The sequence below is a fragment of the Rhamphochromis sp. 'chilingali' genome (genome assembly GCF_963969265.1).
Source record: "Rhamphochromis sp. 'chilingali' genome assembly, chromosome: 17".
Classification (NCBI taxonomy): domain Eukaryota; kingdom Metazoa; phylum Chordata; class Actinopteri; order Cichliformes; family Cichlidae; genus Rhamphochromis; species Rhamphochromis sp. 'chilingali'.
Window position 1 is genome coordinate 16,725,318 of NC_137944.1, and position 20,401 is coordinate 16,745,718.

Genomic DNA, 20,401 nt, shown 5'->3' on the forward strand with positions numbered 1-20,401 from the left:
AGTCGTGGTCTTTCTTGTAGTAAATCCATGTGGTGCCCATGTTGGTCAGTCTGGCTTCAAAAAACTTCAACATGATCTTGCTCCTCTTTTTATTCGGCCCGTCTCTGGGTGTTCCTCTCGAGTCTCCAGCTGATGACAATGAAGCGAAGCAACAACTTTGTAACTGAAGAAAAGAGTCTAAATAATATAATATAATATAATAATAAATAAATGTCTATGAGATGGCTATGAGTACTTTTTACTCTAGTGCACTGTAAAATCTAATATTGTGTTTAATTAAAAATGTTAAATAGGCTGATAGGCAATTTTTTATCAATTTGTTATTAGAACTAGATTTAAATAAGTTACCAGTACTTTTTATGCAAAAACGCTGATAAACTCAATTTATTTGAGTTTTCTTAACTTAGAAAAACTAAGTAGTTTTGCTTCTCATGGATTATTGATTAAAAGTATTGACATAATCATCACCTCTTGTTTCTGAAACTATGTTCTGGGATAAAACTAAACTTCCCTGAATAAGTGAGGGTTAACGAATTAAATCAGTCAGTATTATTAAGTAGATTAACAATTATCTACTCACAAACATAATAGAATAGAATAGAATTCAACTTTATTGTCATTGCACATGCACAGGTACAGGGCAACGAAATGCAGTTTGCATCCATCCAGAAGTGCTTTAGTGATATAGATATATTACAATATATATTAGCAATAATATAGATATGTGAGTATATTACAGAAATGGGTCTATTATGGTATGTTATAATGTACATGGTATGAAGTATGTTGTGAATATTCTATAACTATAAGTATGTACAGGCTGTAGTGAGTACAAGCTGTGTACAGGCTATGAACAGGATATAAATATGAAAAACTATACAGAATATGAAATAAATAACTTTACAGAATCTGAGATATACAGCTATACAGAAATGGGAACTATGCAAGTTGTAAACAGTTGTAGGATTAAAGATTATCAAATGTATAGAATGATTATTTACACAGAGCTATACAGTAGTGCAGTTAAGATAAGTGAGGGTGTAGATAGTTTCTACAGAGGCTATATAAAGTGCTAGTGGTTGTGAGTGGTGGTTCAGTCCATGTTATTATTGTGTGTTTGAGGGTACAGTTGTCCATTGTGGGTGTGTGTATGTTCAGTCCATGTGTTAACGTGGGTCAGATGTCAGGAGGCAGAGTTCAGGAGTCTGACAGCTGGGGGGAAGTAGCTGTTCCGGTACCTGGTGGTCTTAGTCCGGAGGCTCCTGTGGCGCCTCCCAGAGGGCAGGAGGGTGAAGAGTCCATGTGATGGGTGACTGGGGTCTTTGATGATTTTCCCAGCCCTTTTCAGACACCGCTTCCTGTAGATGTCTTTTATGGCAGGAAGTGGTGCTCCGCGATGCGCTGGGCAGTTTTCACGACCCTCTGCAACGCCTTCCGGTCCGAGGCAGAGCAGTTCCCGTACCAGACTGTTTTACAGTTGGTCAGGATGCTCTCGATGGTGCAACGATAGAAGTTCACCAGGATGTCTGAGGACAGGTGGTTCTTCCTCAGAGTCCTCAAGAAGAAGAGGCGCTGGTGAGCCTTCTTGACCAGCTTGGAGCAGTTGGTCGTCCAGGTGAGATCCTCGGAGATGTGGATTCCCAGGAACTTGAAGCTGCTCACTCGCTCCACAGCCATCCCCTTAATGTGGATGGGTGGATGTGGGTCAGCATTCCTCCTGTAGTCCACGATGAGCTCCTTGGTCTTCTCGGTGTTAAGCAGCAGGTTGTTTCTGTCGCACCACTCAGCCAGACGATCCACCTCCTCCCTGTAGGCGGCCTCATCGTTGTCACTGACGAGGCCAATCACCGTGGTGTCATCTGCAAACTTAATGATGGTGTTGGAACCATCAGCAGGTCTGCAGTCGTGGGTGAAGAGGGAGTAGAGGAAAGGGCTCATCACACAGCCTTGTGGTACACCAGTGTTCATCGTGATTGTAGATGAGCAGCGGTTATCCAGCCGGACATGTTGGGGGCGGTTGGTCAGGAAGTCCAGTAACCATTTGCAGATGAGGGAACTGATGCCCAGGTCTGTCAGTTTCCTGATGAGTTGTGAGGGGTGGATTGTATTGAATGCTGAACTGAAGTCTATAAACAGCATTCTGGCGTAGGTGTTGTTGTTGTCCAGGTGTGAGAGGACAGAGTGCAGTGCGATGGAGACTGCATCCTCTGTGCTCCTGTTCTGGCGGTATGCGAATTGGTGGGGGTCCAGGGTGGGGGGGAGACAGGATTTGAAGTGTGCTAGGACCAGCTGCTCTAAGCACTTAGTGATGATGGGGGTGAGTGCTACTGGGCGGTAATTACTGAGGCAAGATGGGTTGGAGTTTTTGGGTATCGGGACGATGGAGGTGGATTTGAAGCAGGCCGGTACCACAGCGTGGGCCAAGGACAGATTGAATATGTCTGTGAGCACTCCTGCAAGCTCCCCAGAACACGCTCTGAGAACACGCCCGGGGATGCCATCAGGGCCTGCAGCCTTGTGGACATTGATCCTGCTCAGCACCGCTCCTACATCGGTGGGGGAGAGAGGCAGAGGTTGGTGGTCTGGCGTCACGTCTGCTTTGGTTGTGGTTTAGTATTTAGTATTTATTTATTTATTGTCATTGTCAAGAACAATGAAATTGCGTTTGGGGCTTCCATACAACCCAAAAAAAAGAAGAAAATAATAAATACCCCTTAAAACCCAAGTGTACATATTTAACCCAGTGTGACTCCAATGCAATAAGACAATCCTTAGCAATAATGTTCGTAGAAATTCAGACAAAGACCTGAGAAACATGACAAAATACAACAATGCAACCCATTCAATATTATTGTACTGTGAGATATGATATCAGATATGATAGTTATCTATTTAAGAAAGGGGGGGGGGGGGCAGGAGGGGGAAGAGAATAAAGATATGATGCACCAATGCAGACCAGTTCATTGCTATTAAGAAGTTGGATATGGTTATTGTCCGTGAGAGGGGGGCAGAGAGTTCAGGAGCCTCACAGCCTGTGGATACAGGCTGTTGGCCAGTCTGGATGTTCTGGCCTGTATAGACCTGTACCTTCTCCCTGAGGGCAGCAGATGGAAAAGGTGGCGCGCAGGGTGATGTTGGTCCCGCAGGATACTGTGCACCCTCCTCAGACAGCGAGTGGGGAAGATATTACTGATCTCTGGCAGACTTGTTCCAATAATTCTGCCAGCTTCTTTCACCACCCGCTGGAGTGCTTGCTGATCGGCCTTGGTGCAGCTGGGGAACCACACTAGAAATCCATACGTCAGAACGCTGCTGATGGCACAGTTGTAGAAGTTCAACATCAGAGATCTGGGAATGTGTGCGCTCCGCAGTCTCCTCAGGTAGTAGAGGCGCTGTTGGGCCTTCCGTACAACTGAGGTGATATGGTTGCCCCAGGACAGGTCCTCGGTCACAGTTACCCCCAAGAATTTAAAACTGCTCACCCTCTCCACCGCCTCACTGCCAATGAAGAGAGGCAGATGGTTGTTATGACCCCTCTTCCGGAAATCTACAATGATCTCCTTGGTCTTTTTGGTGTTTAAGACCAAGTTATTGTCGTGGCACCATGACTCTAGTTGTTGCACCTCTGTCCTATAGTTTGTCTCATCATTGTTGGATATAAGTCCGAGCACTGTAGTGTCATCTGCAAACTTAACAATGAGATTGGACGCGCAGGAGGAAATACAGTCATGGGTGAAGAGAGTGTATAGCAGAGGGCTCAGAACACACCCCTGAGGGGCACCGGTGTTGACCACAAGGGTGGAAGAGGTGTTCTTACCCACTCTGACACTCTGTCTACGGTTAGTGAGGAAGTCCACAATCCAGTTGCACAGAGAGGAGTTAAGTCCCAGTTGGTGGAGTTTGGGACGGAGTTTGTATGGCCGGATGGTATTAAAAGCCGAGCTGTAGTCTACAAAGAGGAGCCGTGCATAGGTGTTCCTGTGTTCCAAGTGCTTCAGTAATGTGTGCAGCACTGTGGCGATCGCATCCTCGGTTGACCGGTTCTCCCTGTATGCAAACTGGTGCGAGTCCAGGGATGGTGGAAAAGCAGCTCTGATGTGTTTAATGACCAGTCTCTCCAGGCATTTGGCGGGAATGGGGGTGAGTGCCACAGGTCTGAAATCGTTCAGACATGTGACATTTGACTGTTTTGGGATGGGAACGATGGTTGCTGCTTTGAAACAGGATGGTACCAGTGAACAGGACAACGAGGTGTTATATATAGAGGTGAAGACGTCCGCCAGGTCCGCAGCACAGTCTTTTAGCACCCGGCCCAGCACTCCATCCGGCCCGGCCGCCTTCCTGGTGTTAATGCTCCGGAACACACGCCTCAGCTCATGAGTGCTCAGGACCGGAGCAGGGTCGGTTGAGGGGAGAGGGGACAGGACAGGGTCGGTGTTCTCCCTGTCAAAACGGGCATAAAAGAGATTTAGATCCTCAGCCAGAGTAGAACTGTCGGCTGAGGGTGATGGTGTTCTTCTTTTGTAGTCCGTGATAGCCCTGATGCCCTCCCAGACCTGCCTTGGGTTTGTGTTGTTCTCAAACCTGGCCTCGATACGCCTCCTGTGCTGCTGCTTGGCAGTCTTGATGCCTCTTCTCAGGTTGGCCCTGGCAGCACTGTATGCCTCCTGGTCCCCGGATTTGAAAGCGTTGTTCCTTGTTCGAATAAGTTGTTGAACTCCGTGTGTCATCCAGGGTGGATTATTAGGGAACACATGGAATCGTTTCCAAGTTGTTACATTGTCCACACAGAAACAGATGTAGTCCAAGACAGTGGAGGTGTAACTATCCAATGCGACACGATTGTCAGTGTCCTGCACCTTGAATACATCCCAGTCTGTGCAGTGGAAACAGTCCTGAAGCATCGGAATAGCATCCTGCGGCCATGTTCTCACGGTTTTGGTTGTAATCCCAGTGCTCTTGATCTTTTGTGTGTATATTGGGTGTAGCAGAAGGGAGAGATGGTCTGACAGACCCAGGTGGGGATAAGCCTGGGCTCTGTACGCATTCGCCATGTTGGTGTACACCTGGTCCAACGTTCTATCTCCTCTGGTAGCACACTTCACATTACGGTGGAAATTGTGAAGTACAGATTTCAGGTCCGCGTGGTTAAAATCCCCAGCCGCAATAAAGACACTGTCCGGGTGTGCTACCAGGCTGTTATTGATGCTGCTGCTCAATTGTGCTAACGCTAGCTTAGCATTAGCATCTGGTGGAATGTAAACAGCGCAGATGTAAACGGCAGAAAATTCCCGAGGGAGATAGAATGGACGGCACTTTAACACCAACAGTTCTACCTCTGTACTGCACAGTTTTTCCGTTACCGTGACGTTCGTGCACCAAAGGTTGTTAATATAGATGCACAGCCCCCCGCCAGTCTTCTTACCCGAGTCCGCAGACCTGTCGGCTCGATAGGCGGTGCGGCCTGCTAGATCGATAGCCGCATCGGGAATGGCGCTGTCCAGCCAGGTTTCAGTGAAAATCATGCACGAACAGTTATTAAAAGTCCGTCGAGTGGCGATCTGCAGTCGTATTTCATCCAGTTTGTAACGGATTGAACGGGCGTTGGAGAGGAATATGATCGGGAGTGGTGGTTTAAACGGACTAGTCTTTAGCCGTGCCCACAGGCCTCCCCGCTTGCCTCTCTTCTGCCTCCGCTCGCAACGTCTCCTCCTGCGGCTTGCTGTTGCGGGTAGCCCCGGGGGTTGCTTAACGATCTCCGGGGGGATGAGATACTCGGATGTTAGTTGAAGATCTCCACGGCTTAGTTGTAGTAGATCATCTCTGTTGTATTGAAGTAACACCAGACTGTGTGAAATAATACACAGTACCACCAAAAGTGCAAAAGTGTAGGAGCTCCGGGCCGCTGCGTCTGTGCGCGCCGCCATCTTGATTCATCTTGGTTGTGGGGTTCCCTCGCTCAAAACGAGCATAAAAGTTGTTGAGCTCGTTGAGGAAGGAGACATCAGAGGATGCGGGGGAGGGTTTGGTGGTCCTGTAGTCTGTAATGGTCTGGAGTCCTTGCCACATGCGTCGGGGGTTGGAGTTGGAGAAGTGTTCTTCTACCTTCTTTTTGTAATGGTGTTTGGCTTTTTTGATGCCCTTCTTTAGATTAGCCCTGGCTGTACTGTAGGCGTGTGCATCTCCTGACCTAAAGGCGGTGTTGCGGGCCTTCAGGAGGAGACGAACATCCCGGTTCATCCAAGGCTTCTGGTTGGGGTACATGGTGATCCGTTTCTGGGTGGTGACACTGTCTGTGGTTTCGGAGATGTAATCCAGTACAGATGAGGCGTACTGGTCCAGGTCTGTGTGGGTGAACATATTCCAGTCTGTGTTTTTAAATCTGTCCTGGAGCACTGCGTCTGTCCCCTCTGGCCACACTTTAATTGTCCTCACAGCAGGTTTCACACGTTGGATGAGTGGTGAATACCTAGGTGTGAGGAACAGGGAGAGATGGTCCGATTGTCCAATGTGGGGGAGGGGTGTGGCTTTGTAGGCTCCAGCCAGGTTGGAATACACATGGTCTAAAGTCTTGTCTCCTCTGGTGTGGCAGGAGACATGTTGGTGGAATCTGGGGAGGACTGTCTTTAAGTTGGTGTGGTTGAAGTCGCCAGCAACAATAAAAGCAGCCTCGGGGTGTTTATTCTGGTGTTTGTTAATGGCTGCAGAAAGTTCTTTCATGGCCAACCGAGCATTAACGTCGGGGGGTATATACACGGCAGTGAGTATGATCGAAGTGAGTTCTCTGGGGAGATAATAAGGTCTGCATTTGACCATTAAAAACTCCGCATTAGGTGAGCAGTGACTCTCAGTAGTAGTGGAGTTCATGCACCAAGCATTGTTCATATAAATGCACAAACCTCCACCTCTGGTCTTGCCGGAGTCATCTGCTAGCCTGTCGGCTCGGTGTGTGTGGCGTCCTGCTAACTCGATAGCATTGTCCGGGCAGCTGTTGTTCAACCATGTTTCGGTGAAAAACATGACATTTGAGTCCATAATCCGTCTGTTGTTAGTGATGGAGAGCCGTATCTCATCCATTTTGTTTGCCAGAGAACGGACATTGGCGAGAAAAATACTGGGTAAAGGCAGCCGGTGTGGTGTTAGCTTTAGCTTAGCCCGTAGCCCTCCGCGCCTACCTCGCCTTTGTTTACGATCTCGGCGCCGTCTGCGTGCACTTCCGCCCGGCCGGGGAGAGTGGGCAGCCTCCGGTGTTCTGGAGATCTCTGGGATGAGTCGGAGATCGGCGATAAAACTGTTGGAGTTGTGAGTCCAGATGTCCAGAAGGTCTTGTCTGCTGTAGGTCAGCAACGCACAGCAATTCTGGACGAATAATCCGGTTAAAAGTAGATAAAAAAAAACGCTAAATAGCAGATTCTGGAGAGACACTGAGCCTCACGTTGTTCACGCGCCACCATCTTGGAATCTTGGAAGTTAGAATGATTCAGTTTCTATCAGTAATTAGTTATGTAATGTACTGAGAAGTATTGGGTAGACTTCACCTTATTTATTTTAGTATTTTATAGCCTCTAATATAAGGGACTATTTACTAAAACTATGTAATAAAATTTGCCTAAACAAAATCAATGCAAATTGTTACAAATTTACTGGTTAGATCTATCGATTGTTTTTTACAGTGTATTCTTTACTTTAATTGAACATAAATGAACATTCAGATTAAAAGAAAGCTTTAAATATCCTAGACTATACGCTTTTGATGTAGAAATTTTAATTTACTGTTTAACATTTAGCTAATTATTGATTTAAATACAAGCTAAAATGCTGCTACAGACAAGTCACCAGTTAGCAAACTAACTGTTCGGCATACAGATATATCCATTCTGGGGGCTGTTGAGAAAACAACAAAACCCCTTTGAACTCACCCATACACCAATATTTCCACAAAAATCTCACATAACTAACAATAGGACTTTTCCTTGTTCTTTTGACATTTGTTAAATTTCAACATGTTCCAGAAAGCTGTGTTTGTTTTACTGCGTAAATATGTTGTATTGCATCACAGCAGTGAACAAAGTGCAGTTTACTATTTGATGGGGTGGGGGAGGCTTGGAATCAAAGACTAAACTATGCAGCTTTAAGTTGTGGAAATAGCGGACAGCATTTCACCATAAAGGCACTGTTCTCAGTCCTCAGCACAGCAATGTTAAGCAAATATGCAAGTAAAATAAATTTATTTATTGTTTTTCAAGATACAAATCACAAAGTGCTTCACCTGATATAAAATCAACACAACATAAGCCCAGGAGTTAGATGACATCAGAATGAAATGTCTTAATGGGTCAAGGAAGATTTACAATATTGAACAATATCTAACATATTACGCAATGTAAATCGTGCATCTGATATTCAAAAGGGTGTTGCAAGTCAAGACACGACAACAATATCATCAAACAGACTCAGTATTCGTGGGTGTTAAATATTAGCACTTCAATCTTCAAATGACCTTTCCTCCAAGTCTATCGAATCTAAATTTTTTCTGTGCTTCACAGAGGAAAGTCAAAGGTATTTTTCCAGTTACCTATAAAAATTGAAATTTCTTACATTCCTAATAATAAGAACTTTGAGAGGAGGCAGCGCGAGGGCCAAGGTGGCTTTCAGCTGGAGCAGAGAGGAGAGAGCTGCACACACCTGCTCTAATGGAAGGAGCCACACATGTAAACAAAAATGATATCTGATCATGGATCATGATATCATAACAACATGAATCTCATTCTTAATGTGCTTTAACCAGTTTATATATAGTATATAGTTCATAGTTAGTAAGTTATATCAGACATCTTTTCTTCTAAATTCCTAACGACAAACAGTGCGAGTTGCACATAAAAAGGAAATTGTTTTTGAACACTCAAGCTCATTCCACGTGCACAGTTCTCCTTTCCTTCAGCGTTGTTTGGCTCTCCTTAACCCCAAAATTCAAAGCTGATTTGAGACCCACATCAGACCACATCCATCTGCCTTCTTTGTGAATGTCCTAAGCTTTGGAATAATCTTCCTCTTCACATTAGGCAATCGACATCAGTTCTGGTTTTTAAATCCAGATTGAAAACGCATTTTTATTCACTGGCTTTTGACTCAGTGGTTGACTGACTTGTATTTTATTGTTTTCGCTATGTTTATTATTTTATCGTATTTATTATTCTTATGGTATCTATTATGTTTCTATTGTTCAGCACTTTGGTCAGCCTTGTGTGTTTCTAAAGTGCTATATAAATAAACAATGATGATGATGATGATGTCACTGAGTCCGATCCTGGTGAAGACATTTTAACCACTTTCAGGTCTTACTCAAGGTTTTGATAAAATTATGCCTCTCCAAGACTGTGGGTTGACACAAGGTGTGGCTCTGCATCAGCCCAGGTCATAGCTATGGCATTGTGCATATAGCAGCGGTCGCTGTAGCTGTACCAGGAGCTGGTTTCTTTGGTAATTTATTTGATTGTATTTTATTTTAAAAAGGCTTTTTCAGCAAAACAATTAAACAAAAAAAGTTCAGTATAGATGTTGGGTGTTTTTTACTCCTGCTTCAATATTGTGGCAGGGTGTGGTCTGTGGTGGCGCTGCAGGGATGATGGAAGCACCTGCACGGCATCTGCAATCACGCTTCGCCGGCTTAAAATCTGTGCTCTGTCTGCTGTTGTTGTTGATGATGATGTGAGTGGCTGGCAGCTGCAGAGCTGCAGCCACGTGTGGAAGAAAAGCAGTTAATAAAGGTGATGCTGAAAAGCATGTTCATGCAAACTTCGTCTGGTCTGCTGTAGGTCATTTAAAAATATATTAACGTTAGTTGTGAGCAGTGTTGGGTTACTTTTAAAATGTATTCCACTACAGATTACAGAATACATGCCCCAAAATGTAGTTTGTAACGTATTTTGTCACGTTACTCAACGAGAGTAACGTATTCTGAATACTTTGGATGCTTTTTACAACTACATGAATGTACTATTGCTGTGTGATTTATTACTATTACTAAAGGCTACTCGCCATACCAACACCAACTAGATTTTTAAATCTTAATATAAAATGAGTAACAGTAGGGTGGACATTAGGTAAGGCTGCACTTTTTGCAGCGATCTTGTAAAAAAAACTATTCTGCACGTATATAAAACAAGTCTGCGGCACTGAACCGTAGTAAAGGGACCTCTGGCTAATAGTCGGGTTCTGTGTCGCGCTCGTAGCTGACAGTGTTGGGTAAGTTACTTTAAATTAGTAACTTAGTTACATTACTAGTTACTTCTATCAAAAGTAACTCAGTTACTTCAAGTTACTCATTACTTTCAGAGTAACTAGTTACTAGGGAAAGTAACTTTGGTTTTACTCTGAATTCTCTTGTTAATGTGTTGCTTCCGTAACTGGATACCCAGCAAGTTTGCCAGTCTTCTAGCTTGCTTACTTGCCACAAGTGCACTGTGCCACCTACCAATAGAAAGGAAAAAAAAAATGTGCACATTTCCACAAGACAAATCCCACGCCTGGACCGTCGTTGACCGCCACATGATTCTAGCCTGCTTTTTACATCCAACACAAAAACTGCAGTCGTGGTGCTTTCGATTGTACTCAGAACTCGGAAATTCTGCCTTCCGAATAGGAAGATGTAGGTAACACCAGACTGCAGATGAGCTGCTTACAGGGCTGGACTGGGACAAAAAAAAAAAATCGTCCCGGGCATTTTGACTAGAAACTGGCCCACCATTATAGGAAAAATCATAAAGCCTTTGAATGAAAACAAACGCTGTTGTGACAGTGATGTACACTGTTCTGATGGTATATATGCATCAATCTATCAAACGTTTGTTGTAAGACTCAGATAATTATTTTTTTAAAAGCGAGACATTTTAAATGAGAATAAGAAAGAAAAGTATTTCTTTGTGCCCCCCTTTCCCTGTTAATGTCCTACCTGGCCCCCTGGCAACACTTTGCTAGACCCGCCCCTGCACAGTTACCAGCTGTCAGCTAAGTAAAAAAAAGGATCCTGGTGTTATTTGTCTCTCAGAAACAGTTCATAACTTCCCTTCAACTCGTTCATGTCACCTAAAAGGTAAACCTGTTTCTCCATCACCTGTTCAGCTCTGATGATTCAGTAAGGACATCTCCTGGTTTCATCTTCATGTTTCCCTCTCACCAGATAACCAAACCATATCATGACCAGCAGCTTTACAGCTGTGGCTCCAGCAAACATCAGCTGATAGTAGAAAGTAATATTAAATAAATTCTAACAACAGCTGATCAAGCTTAAATGTGCTGCTGTTGTTTAGCGCGACATCCGCTGGTTTCCTCTTTCTGGCGCAAAGTGGACGATAAACAAACAAGAGAGCCGATCAGCTGATCATTGATCAGTTTCATGATTGAAGTAGAAACAGGAGAGGGAGGGGGAGAGAATGAGAGAAGAAGAGGCAGCTGTGCAGCGTAAACACAGAATAACTCCAGCGTTGTGTCTTTTTCATTGTAGCTGAAGTCCGGGACAAAATGTTCCTTTTCACCTCAATACGAAACCCGTAATATTTTCTCTGAATACGAGACGATTCTGTTTTTTACGGGACGGTTGGAAACTCTAATAATTAACCTATGAACAATATAAAGTTCAACATCAGTAACATAGCACCCACCCAGCTGTATAGAAACCCCGTCATGCTAGCTAGTACTCAGTACGAAAAAGTCAGCATAACGAAAATAAACTCCACCTAAACTTGGTTTATATGTGACTCAGATACACTGCAGGTCATAACTTCTTACCTGAAGTTCAGTTCACCTGATACTCAGACCGGCGGCTGCTTCGGGTCTCTCCTCTTGCCTCCCTTTTCCATCCTCCACCTGCTGGCTTCCACCACTTGCTAATGTTATTGAATCTGTGGAAGCTCCGCGATAGCCACCACACGAAGTAACGAATAACGAGCCTATCTAAATCCCAGTAACGAGTAACGCGTTCCTGGTTTTGGCATAATAACTAGTTACCGTGCTCGTTACCACAATAATAACGTAGTTACTGTAACGCGTTACTTAATAACGCGTTAGTCCCAACTAGAGATGGACCGATCCGATATTACGTATCGGTATCGGTCCGATACTGACCTAAATTACTGGATCGGATATCGGAGAAAAATAAAAAATGTAATCCGATCCATTAAATATCACGAAAGCATCTCACAAAACTTGCAACACACCATAACTCACCTCAGAACGTTAGCACGTCGGAGCAGTATGCATCACGTGATAGAGCGGCTGTGGCATGCGGGACCTGTCGGTGGTCTGGATAGCATGTGGAGCTTCACTAGCAACCCAGCATTTCATCTCCGACAAAGTTATCCCGAGAGAAGTAAAGCAAGTGTGTAAGTCCATCTCTGAATGTTTGTAAAGCATTCCTGCGTTAAGCTTAACAAGCGACTGCCTCTTCTTGCTGCTACTTCAATCATGAAACTGCTTAATGATCAGCTGATCGGCTTTTCTGTCGCGAGTCCGTGTCTCTTGTTTGCTTTTGGCCCACGTTGCACCAGAAAGAGGAAACCAGCGGCTAAACAACAGCAGCACGTTTAAGCTTGATCAGCTGTTGTTAGAATTTATTTATTATTACTTTCTACTCGAGGATCTTTTTCTACGTAGCTGACGCTGGTAACTGTGCAGGGGCGGATCTAGCAAAGTTTAGCCAGGGGGGCCGATAAGGCATGAACGGGGAAAATGGGGCACAAAGACATACTTTTCTTTCTTATTCTCATTTAAAATGTCAAGCTTTTAATAAATAATTATCTGACACCCAAAGTTTTAATTTGATGTAAAATGTATAGAAGTCCATTACTGTATATAGTAACTATTAAGTCTAATATATATACCCTAGTAAGCTATAGTACTTTTTCCTTTGGGAAGGTACCATCTGTGCAGTCTGCAATTTTGTTGAAGAAAGATGTTGAATCTATTTAATATTTCTTGAAAAATAATTGATTTCTGTGCATTTTTTTTTCACACTGCATCAAATTAAGGTTGATTACGTCGATTAAGCATCATGAGGTGGAGCGTGAGGGGTGGTTCCCTATTTTTTATTTATTTATTTTTGTTGTTGCTGGGAGTTGGAACCCTATTAGTTAGGTTGCTTAATATTTATGCTAAGTACTCTTTAAAATACCAGAATAGGGAGGATGGTGTAGGTTTAAGTTTATTAGATTGATCAGTATTGCTGTACTATGAAATATTTTTTTTTGCATACAGGTATAACAGAATAGCTTTAGTGTAGTTGTTGTTTTAAACTTGAGTATGAACTTATACAAAATGCAGCAAAATATTTAAAAAACAGTTTTGTTGATTAAAAAACACTATATCGGATTCATATCGGTATCGGCAGATATCCAAATTTATGATATCGGTATCGGTATCGGACATAAAAAAGTGGTATCGTGCCATCTCTAGTCCCAACACTGGTAGCTGAAAACTAGCTTTACTTTGTTGTCTGGGTCAACTTTTCTAGCGAGAGACAGAGAGAGCCGTTGAAAGGCTGCTCCAACAGAACTTATTGTTTGGGAGAAAAACACGAACACAGTGTACAGTCTTAATAGCTTACTTACAACTGGGCTCATCAGGCACTGTTTTTGGCTGCAGTGGTTATTATTATATTTACATGCTTCCAGCTCCCGTTTCTGGTCGGTGACAACTCATACTTTTCAACTCTCCTTTTTCTCCCTCCTGGCGCTCACAGACACATAACAGGTATGGCAGTCCATTCTCCCTGCAGCACGAACTACACTGCCCGTGAGGCTACATTCTTTAGGGCGATGCCTGTAACACTCTGCCTGTTGCCTTCTTATTAAATAATTTTTTGAATAATTTTTTAAAACACTTCTTCGCGTCATTATATGGGCTGCAAATAGGGGTGACGTGGACCGTTAGATTGAGACACAGGTATTACTACCTCTTAATGTGTGTTTTGTCTGGTTTTACACCAGCGTGGAATTACCAAAAATAGAGAGGGCATAGCCTAACATATGAAACAGGAAAAGACCGCTATGTAATCCATTTATTTCAACAAAGTAAAGTACCAACCCATATAAACGGTAACTGTAGCGGAATACAGTTACTCATATTTTGTATTTTAAATGTGTAACGGCGGTACATGTATTCCGTTAGTCCCCAACACTGGCTGTGAGATTAAAACAATGAGTAAATATTCCCTGTGATCCACCATCAGCGCTACCAGTGGATGATTCTGTATTCATGAAAATCAAGGTGAGTGAAATTTAATGACTTTTGCACAGACACACAAAAGACAGGTTACAGTGTGCATTCACATCTTTATTGTAGCACTGTACTAGCAGGAACAGAAGGTTCGGTGCTTCTAAGGACAGGTAATGCGTGTTGCACAAACATAAGGTAAATTGGTAGCACACGTGTAGTCATTCCATTTCTTATCTGATACTACATTGGTGTGAACACAGTGTTCATTTCCTCCCTCATTATCTGGTTGTGCTGGACTCCAGTAGACAAAACGCAGTGGACAACCATCGGACCACATCCAGGTGCCTTCTTTATGCTTGTCACTGAGTCCAATCCAGGTGAGTCCCTCTGCGTGGTCAAAGTTCTGGATCAGGTTTTTCACAAAACTCTGTTCCTCTGTATTGCGGATGGACACCAGGTTGGCTCCCTGTGACAAACAGTAGACCTCTGCATCAGCCCAGGTCATGCGGGTGGCGACATATTTGTAGCAGCGGTCATTGAAGCTCCACCAGAACATGGGACAGGCTCCACGTTGCAGTTTAAATTTCCGTTCACCTGAAAGGAAAACAGAATTCAGGGCTGGATGAAACTGTTAAAAAGTTGAGAAAAAGAGATTTTTTTCTCAGAGTCACAGAAACAGAGGTGAAAATGCTCTGCTGGTATTGAAACAAGTAACTGCTTTAATTTAAGCGCTGCAGAGAATCATGGCTGCACAGTTGAAATAATGCCACTGGTCAAATGCATTCAGCAAAAGCTTTTCCCTCATTCACAGTTCCAAAGAAGAGGAGCATGAGATAACAAATATCCACATAAAATGATCTTTTGCTAACATAATAACCACAAATAAAGGTAAAAGTAAATAAGGGAAAATAAGAGCTAGAAAATGAGACGGTTACCAGGTTGTTGCTTCACTTCATTGTCATCAGAGGGAGACTCAGAAGGAGCACCCAGAGCCAGACCAAACAAGAAGAGGAGCAAGATCATGTTGAAGCTTTAAGTCTCACAGTATGATGAGGAGCTGCTGCAGCTTCTTTGTACAGGATGGTTTCTTTTATAGCTGCCTGAGTGGGTGTTTTTACTGCTGGTGTGATATCATTGGTCAAATAGACCAAAACTCTCCACCATAAACAATAACATTAAATATAAGCCTGAAAAAATCAAATTCCAAAGAAATTCATGATTGTTTAACTGTTGAACAGTCATTTCCTCTTGGCACATTCAGGAGAATGTGACTCTTTATTTTATGTAGTTATATATTTATTGCATGGTAAAAAGCCTTATCAAGGTCATGAACAATTAAACAGGACAGGTCAGAGCTACGAAAGGAAACAGTAAAACAGATGAGTTAATCTAACATAAAGAGAACAAAGTCCTTCCACACAGAAGGATCATCTCTTTCATTTTGGCAGGACAAATAAGTAAATAAACTATTAAGACATTAAAACTTGTTTATTAGTAAATGTGTTTGTTTTTTGTTGGCTTGCATATTTTTCATTCTTTTATGTTCATAGTTTGAGCACCCTAGATTATTACGATTTATTTCTTTTCTTTTAAAATTAACTTCTTTGTAACTCAACTGAGGAAAATTTGTTCTCTTTTCTGCTTGCTGTCCTCGGTTTTAGGGCTTCTCCACTACTAATTATTACATTGCCAAACTTAGTTTTTCTTCCTTATCATGTGATCCGGTCATTTATCTTATCCATTTTTTCTCACTGTGCTTTAATTAAATATCAGCATTATTCTGTCATTATGCTTTTCAGTCTCTGTGAAGAATTACAACATGAGGACCCAAATGCAGACACCGAGCAAGAATGAGCGACAAAACAAGAGGCCTTATTATGGCTGATTTATAAAAACATACAAAACTCAGCAGACAGAAAGCACCAGAATCCAAAGTAGGCGGGTAATACACACACACACACACACACACACACACACACACACACACACACACACACACACACACACACACAGCTGAGAAAACAGGTAAAACTGATCAGTAAGACAGAAGAACATAAAACTAAATAAAACTAAAATATATGTCTCAGGGGTTCTAAAGGGTGGTTGCTAGTTTCATTTACAAGAGATACTAAACAAATGCTTTCATATAGCGCACATGGGCACACTGGCTGTGACAGTCTCACTTGGTCACGTGGCAATAATAAAAAATAATCCCAGAACTTAAAACTTGTTAAACTCTGGCACTTTCACATGTTAGCGCTTTCTTTGTCTGAGCAATTTTTGCTTTATCATGTCATTAAAACATATTATCAACAAGATGATAATGAAAATGGTACCAGGAAATCAAACTTTGTGAGCGTTTCTGTAAACAAAGATAAAAAAAAAAAACCTTTCAACTGTTTTTTTATAACAGTGAACACAAAACACAATGAACTGTGGCAGGCCTGTTTGGGGTCATTAAAATCCAAGACTATATTCACAGGTGTAAAATTTATAGACTTTATGTTGGGATTTTCTTCTTCTTTATTTTTCTTTGTCGGAGCAATTGTCCCTTTATCATGTCATTAAAACATCTTATCAACATTATGATAATCAAAATGATACCAGGAAATCATTTCCAATATGACTTTGTACCGCTGCACAAAGAAAGGCCCATAAAGGCACTGATGAGCAAATTTGTTGAAGAATTTATTTGGCCTGCACAAACTCCTGACCTCAATCAGACAGAATAACTTTGGGATGAATTAGAGCAGAGACTGTAAGTCGGGCTTTTATTATATTAAACCCTTTAGCTTAAGAATGGGATGTCATATGTGTAAGACAAGCAAATATTTTGGGGTATTTAGTGAATGAATCAATCAATAATAGAAGGTCTTCTTAGAGTCACTAAAGACCTCTGTCTATCCAAACCACTGGGAGGTTATTAAAGGACAAAAATGCACTTCTAAATATCCTTTCTCACTGTCAGAAATGCAATTAAAAAACTGTTATATTTTAGGGCAGGAAGGGAAATACACTGTAAATATCCCAAATGATACAACATAAAAGAATCTGAAAATCCCAACATAAATGTTTTTTTTATAACAGTGAGTGTAGACTTTAGAGGAGTTTTTTAATCGTTGTTTACAGAAACACAGAGTTTGATTTCCTGGTATAATTTTTATTATCTTCTTGTTGATAAGATGTTTTAATGACATGATAAAGTGGCAATTGCTCAGACAAAGAAAACACTAAAATGTGAAAGTGCCAGAGTTCAGCAAGTTTTAACTTGTGCAATTATATTTTATTGGTTTTATGTTCTTCTATCTCACTGATCAGTTTTACCTGTTTTCTCAGCTGTGTGTGTGTGTGTGTGTGTGTGTGTGTGTGTGTGTGTGTGTGTGTGTGTGTGTGTGTGTGTGTGTGTGTGTGTGTGCAGCAAAATATCTAGTGTTAAATTAACACTGGAGAGTGTCTATATGGGTCCACACCTCTGAGTGTTAAATACAACACTGTTGAGTGTTAAATTAACACTTTTGACAGTGTTATATGTTTAAAAGTAACCTAGTCAGTTTTGAAGATTAACAAAGACTAACACTGAGCAGTGCTGATTTTCTAACACTGGAAAATAACTCAAAATGTTAGAAATATTCCAGTGTTAGAAAATCAGCACTGCTCAGTGTTAGCCATTGTTAATCTTCAAAACTGACTAGGTTACTTTTAAACATATAACACTGTCAAAAGTGTTAATTTAACACTGGAGATTTTGCTGTGTGTGTGTGTGTGTGTGTGTGTGTGTGTGTGTGTGTGTGTGTGTGTGTGTGTGTGTGTGTGTGTGTGTGTGTGTGTGTGTGTGTGTGTGTGTGTGTGTGTGTATTACCAGCCTACTTTGGATTCTGGTGCTTTCTGTCTGCTGAGTTTTGTATGTTTTTATAAATCAGCCATAATAAGGCCTCTTGTTTTGTTGCTCATTCTTGCTCGGTGTCTGCATTTGGGTCCTCATGTTGTAATTCTTCACAGAGACTGAAAAGCATAATGACAGAATAATGCTGATATTTAAAGCACAGTGAGAAAAAATGGATAAGATAAATGACCGGATCACATGATAAGGACAAAACTGAGTTTGACAATGAAATAATTAGTAGTGGAGAAGCCCTAAAACCGAGGACAGCAAGCAGAAAAGAGAACAAATTTTCCTCAGTTGAGTTACAAAGAAGTTCATTTTAAAAGAAAAGAAATAAATCGTAATAATCTAGGGTGCTCAAACTATGAACATAAAATAATGAAAAATATGCAAGCCAACAAAAAACAAACACGTTTTAATGTCCTAATAGTTTATTTACTTATTTGTCCTGCCAACATGAAAGAGATGATCCTTTTGTGTGGAGGAAAGTTGTTCTCTTTATGTTAGATTAACTCATCTGTTTTACTTTTCCTTTCGTAGCTCTGACCTGTCCTGTTTAATTACTCATGACCTTGATAAGGCTTTTTACCATGCAATAAATATATAACTACATAAAATAAAGAGTCACAAAGACTTATGCTCCTCTTCTTTGGAACTGTGAATGAGGGAAAAGCTTTTGCCGAATGCATTTGACCAGTGGCATTATTTCAAATGTGCAGAGCATTTTCACCTCTGTTTCTGTGACTCTGAGAAAAAAAATCTCTTCAACTTTTTAACAGTTTCATCCAGCCCTGAACTCTGTTTTCCTTTCAGGTGAACGGAAATTTAAACTGCAACGTGGAGCCTGTCCCATGTTCTGGTGGAGCTTCAATGACCGCTGCTACAAATATGTCGCCACCCGCATGGCCTGGGCTGATGCAGAGGTCTACTGTTTGTCACAGGGAGCCAACCTGGTGTCCATCCACAATACAGAGGAACAGAGTTTTGTGAAAAACCTGATCCAGAACTTTGACCACGCAGAGGGACTCACCTGGATTGGACTCAGTGACAAACATAAAGAAGGCACCTGGATGTGGTCCGATGGTTGTCCACTGCGTTTTGTCTACTGGAGTCCAACACAACCTAATAATCAGGGAGGAAATGAACACTGTGTTCACACCAATGTAGTATCAGATAAGAAATGGAATGACTACACGTGTGCTACCAATTTACCTTATGTTTGTGCAACACGCATTACCTGTCCTTAGAAGCACTGAACCTTCTGTTCCTGCTAGTACAATGCTACAATAAAGATGTGAATGCACACTGTAACCTGTCTTTTGTGTGTCTGTGCAAAAGTCATTAAATTTCACTCACCTTGATTTTCATGAATACAGAATCATCCACTGGTAGCTCTGATGGTGGATCACAGGGAATATTTACTCATTGTTTTAATCTCACAGCTAATGTTAATATAATGAGGAAGGAGGAAAGAAACATTGAACATCGGTGCTAAATTTTCTTTGTCATTGTTTTGGTGATAAAGTTGTTTTAAAATAAAATACAATCAAACTAACAATAAAGTATTTATGCAGTGACTCTAACCAGAAAGCACCAAAGACTTCAGCCAGTCTAAATAAGAGATGTGGCTTCTGTCACGGTTGTCCCAATTTAAAGGCTGCTCCAAATGCGGCCAATAAATGCGGCCTTTATTTCCCCAAATTTGAAGGATAGGTCAGGTGTGTCCTTCATGGCCCACCATATCCCAGAATTCAGAGCGCAGCCCAGCCAATTCCAGTTTCGAACAATGGCGGCTGCTACTTAGTTGTAATATTATATTACTCTTATTACTCTTTCCAAAATGTTATCAATTAAATTAATAACTAATGTAATAATAATTAATAACTAATTGGAGGCCAATTACTGAATTTCCCTTTTGTGTTTTACATGTAAAGTAGGAGCTGTATTACACACACAATAAATGCATTTAAAGTACATAATTCACTCAGAACCAGAGCAGATTTGATTCCATGTTATTTTCTATCTCACGTTTTCACAATTTGTTTACTTTAATTTTCACCTGAGTGAGACAGTCATAGGAAAAAGATGTATTGAGTGTAACTGAAGGTATAATTATAGGTGTTACGTGTACAAGATGGAAACACCAGCGAAGCACATGTCTCTGCTCACTCTGTTCAAAGCAGAGCAGTTGTGTTTTTGTTACATGCTGAAGCCTTTTTATAAATAATGGATTTGTATTAATGTTGATGTTTGAAGTCTAAACACTCCAAGTGCACATGTTTCTAACGTTTGCATTAAAATGCACTT

The 20,401-nt window shown here is 41.7% G+C and overlaps 2 protein-coding genes across 2 annotated transcripts; one reads left to right on the top strand and one right to left on the bottom strand.

Annotated features, from left to right (window-relative positions):
• Positions 1–71: 71 nt before the first annotated feature.
• Positions 72–19,341, top strand: LOC308384941 (lactose-binding lectin l-2-like; the record flags this gene model as incomplete). The annotated part of the gene is made up of 2 exons (XM_080863617.1): positions 72–159; positions 18,908–19,341. The coding sequence occupies 2 exons, from the start codon at positions 72–74 to the stop codon at positions 19,339–19,341; spliced, it is 522 nt and encodes a 173-aa protein (XP_080719743.1).
• On the bottom strand, positions 14,346–15,266 carry LOC308384940 (lactose-binding lectin l-2-like). Its single transcript, XM_080863616.1, has 2 exons — positions 15,147–15,266; positions 14,346–14,805 (listed from the first exon to the last, which is right to left on the bottom strand). The coding sequence occupies exons 1-2, from the start codon at positions 15,232–15,234 to the stop codon at positions 14,372–14,374; spliced, it is 522 nt and encodes a 173-aa protein (XP_080719742.1). The 5' UTR covers positions 15,235–15,266; the 3' UTR covers positions 14,346–14,371.
• Positions 19,342–20,401: the final 1,060 nt, after the last annotated feature.

Bases quoted from the DNA above. Each gene is read 5' to 3' on its own strand.
- LOC308384940 (XM_080863616.1), bottom strand. From the start codon at position 15,234: ATGATCTTGCTCCTCTTCTTGTTTGGTCTGGCTCTGGGTGCTCCTTCT. The intron at 14,806-15,146 runs GTAACCGTCTCA...TTTTCCTTTCAG, and splicing joins TGAAGTGAAGCAACAACCTG to GTGAACGGAAATTTAAACTG.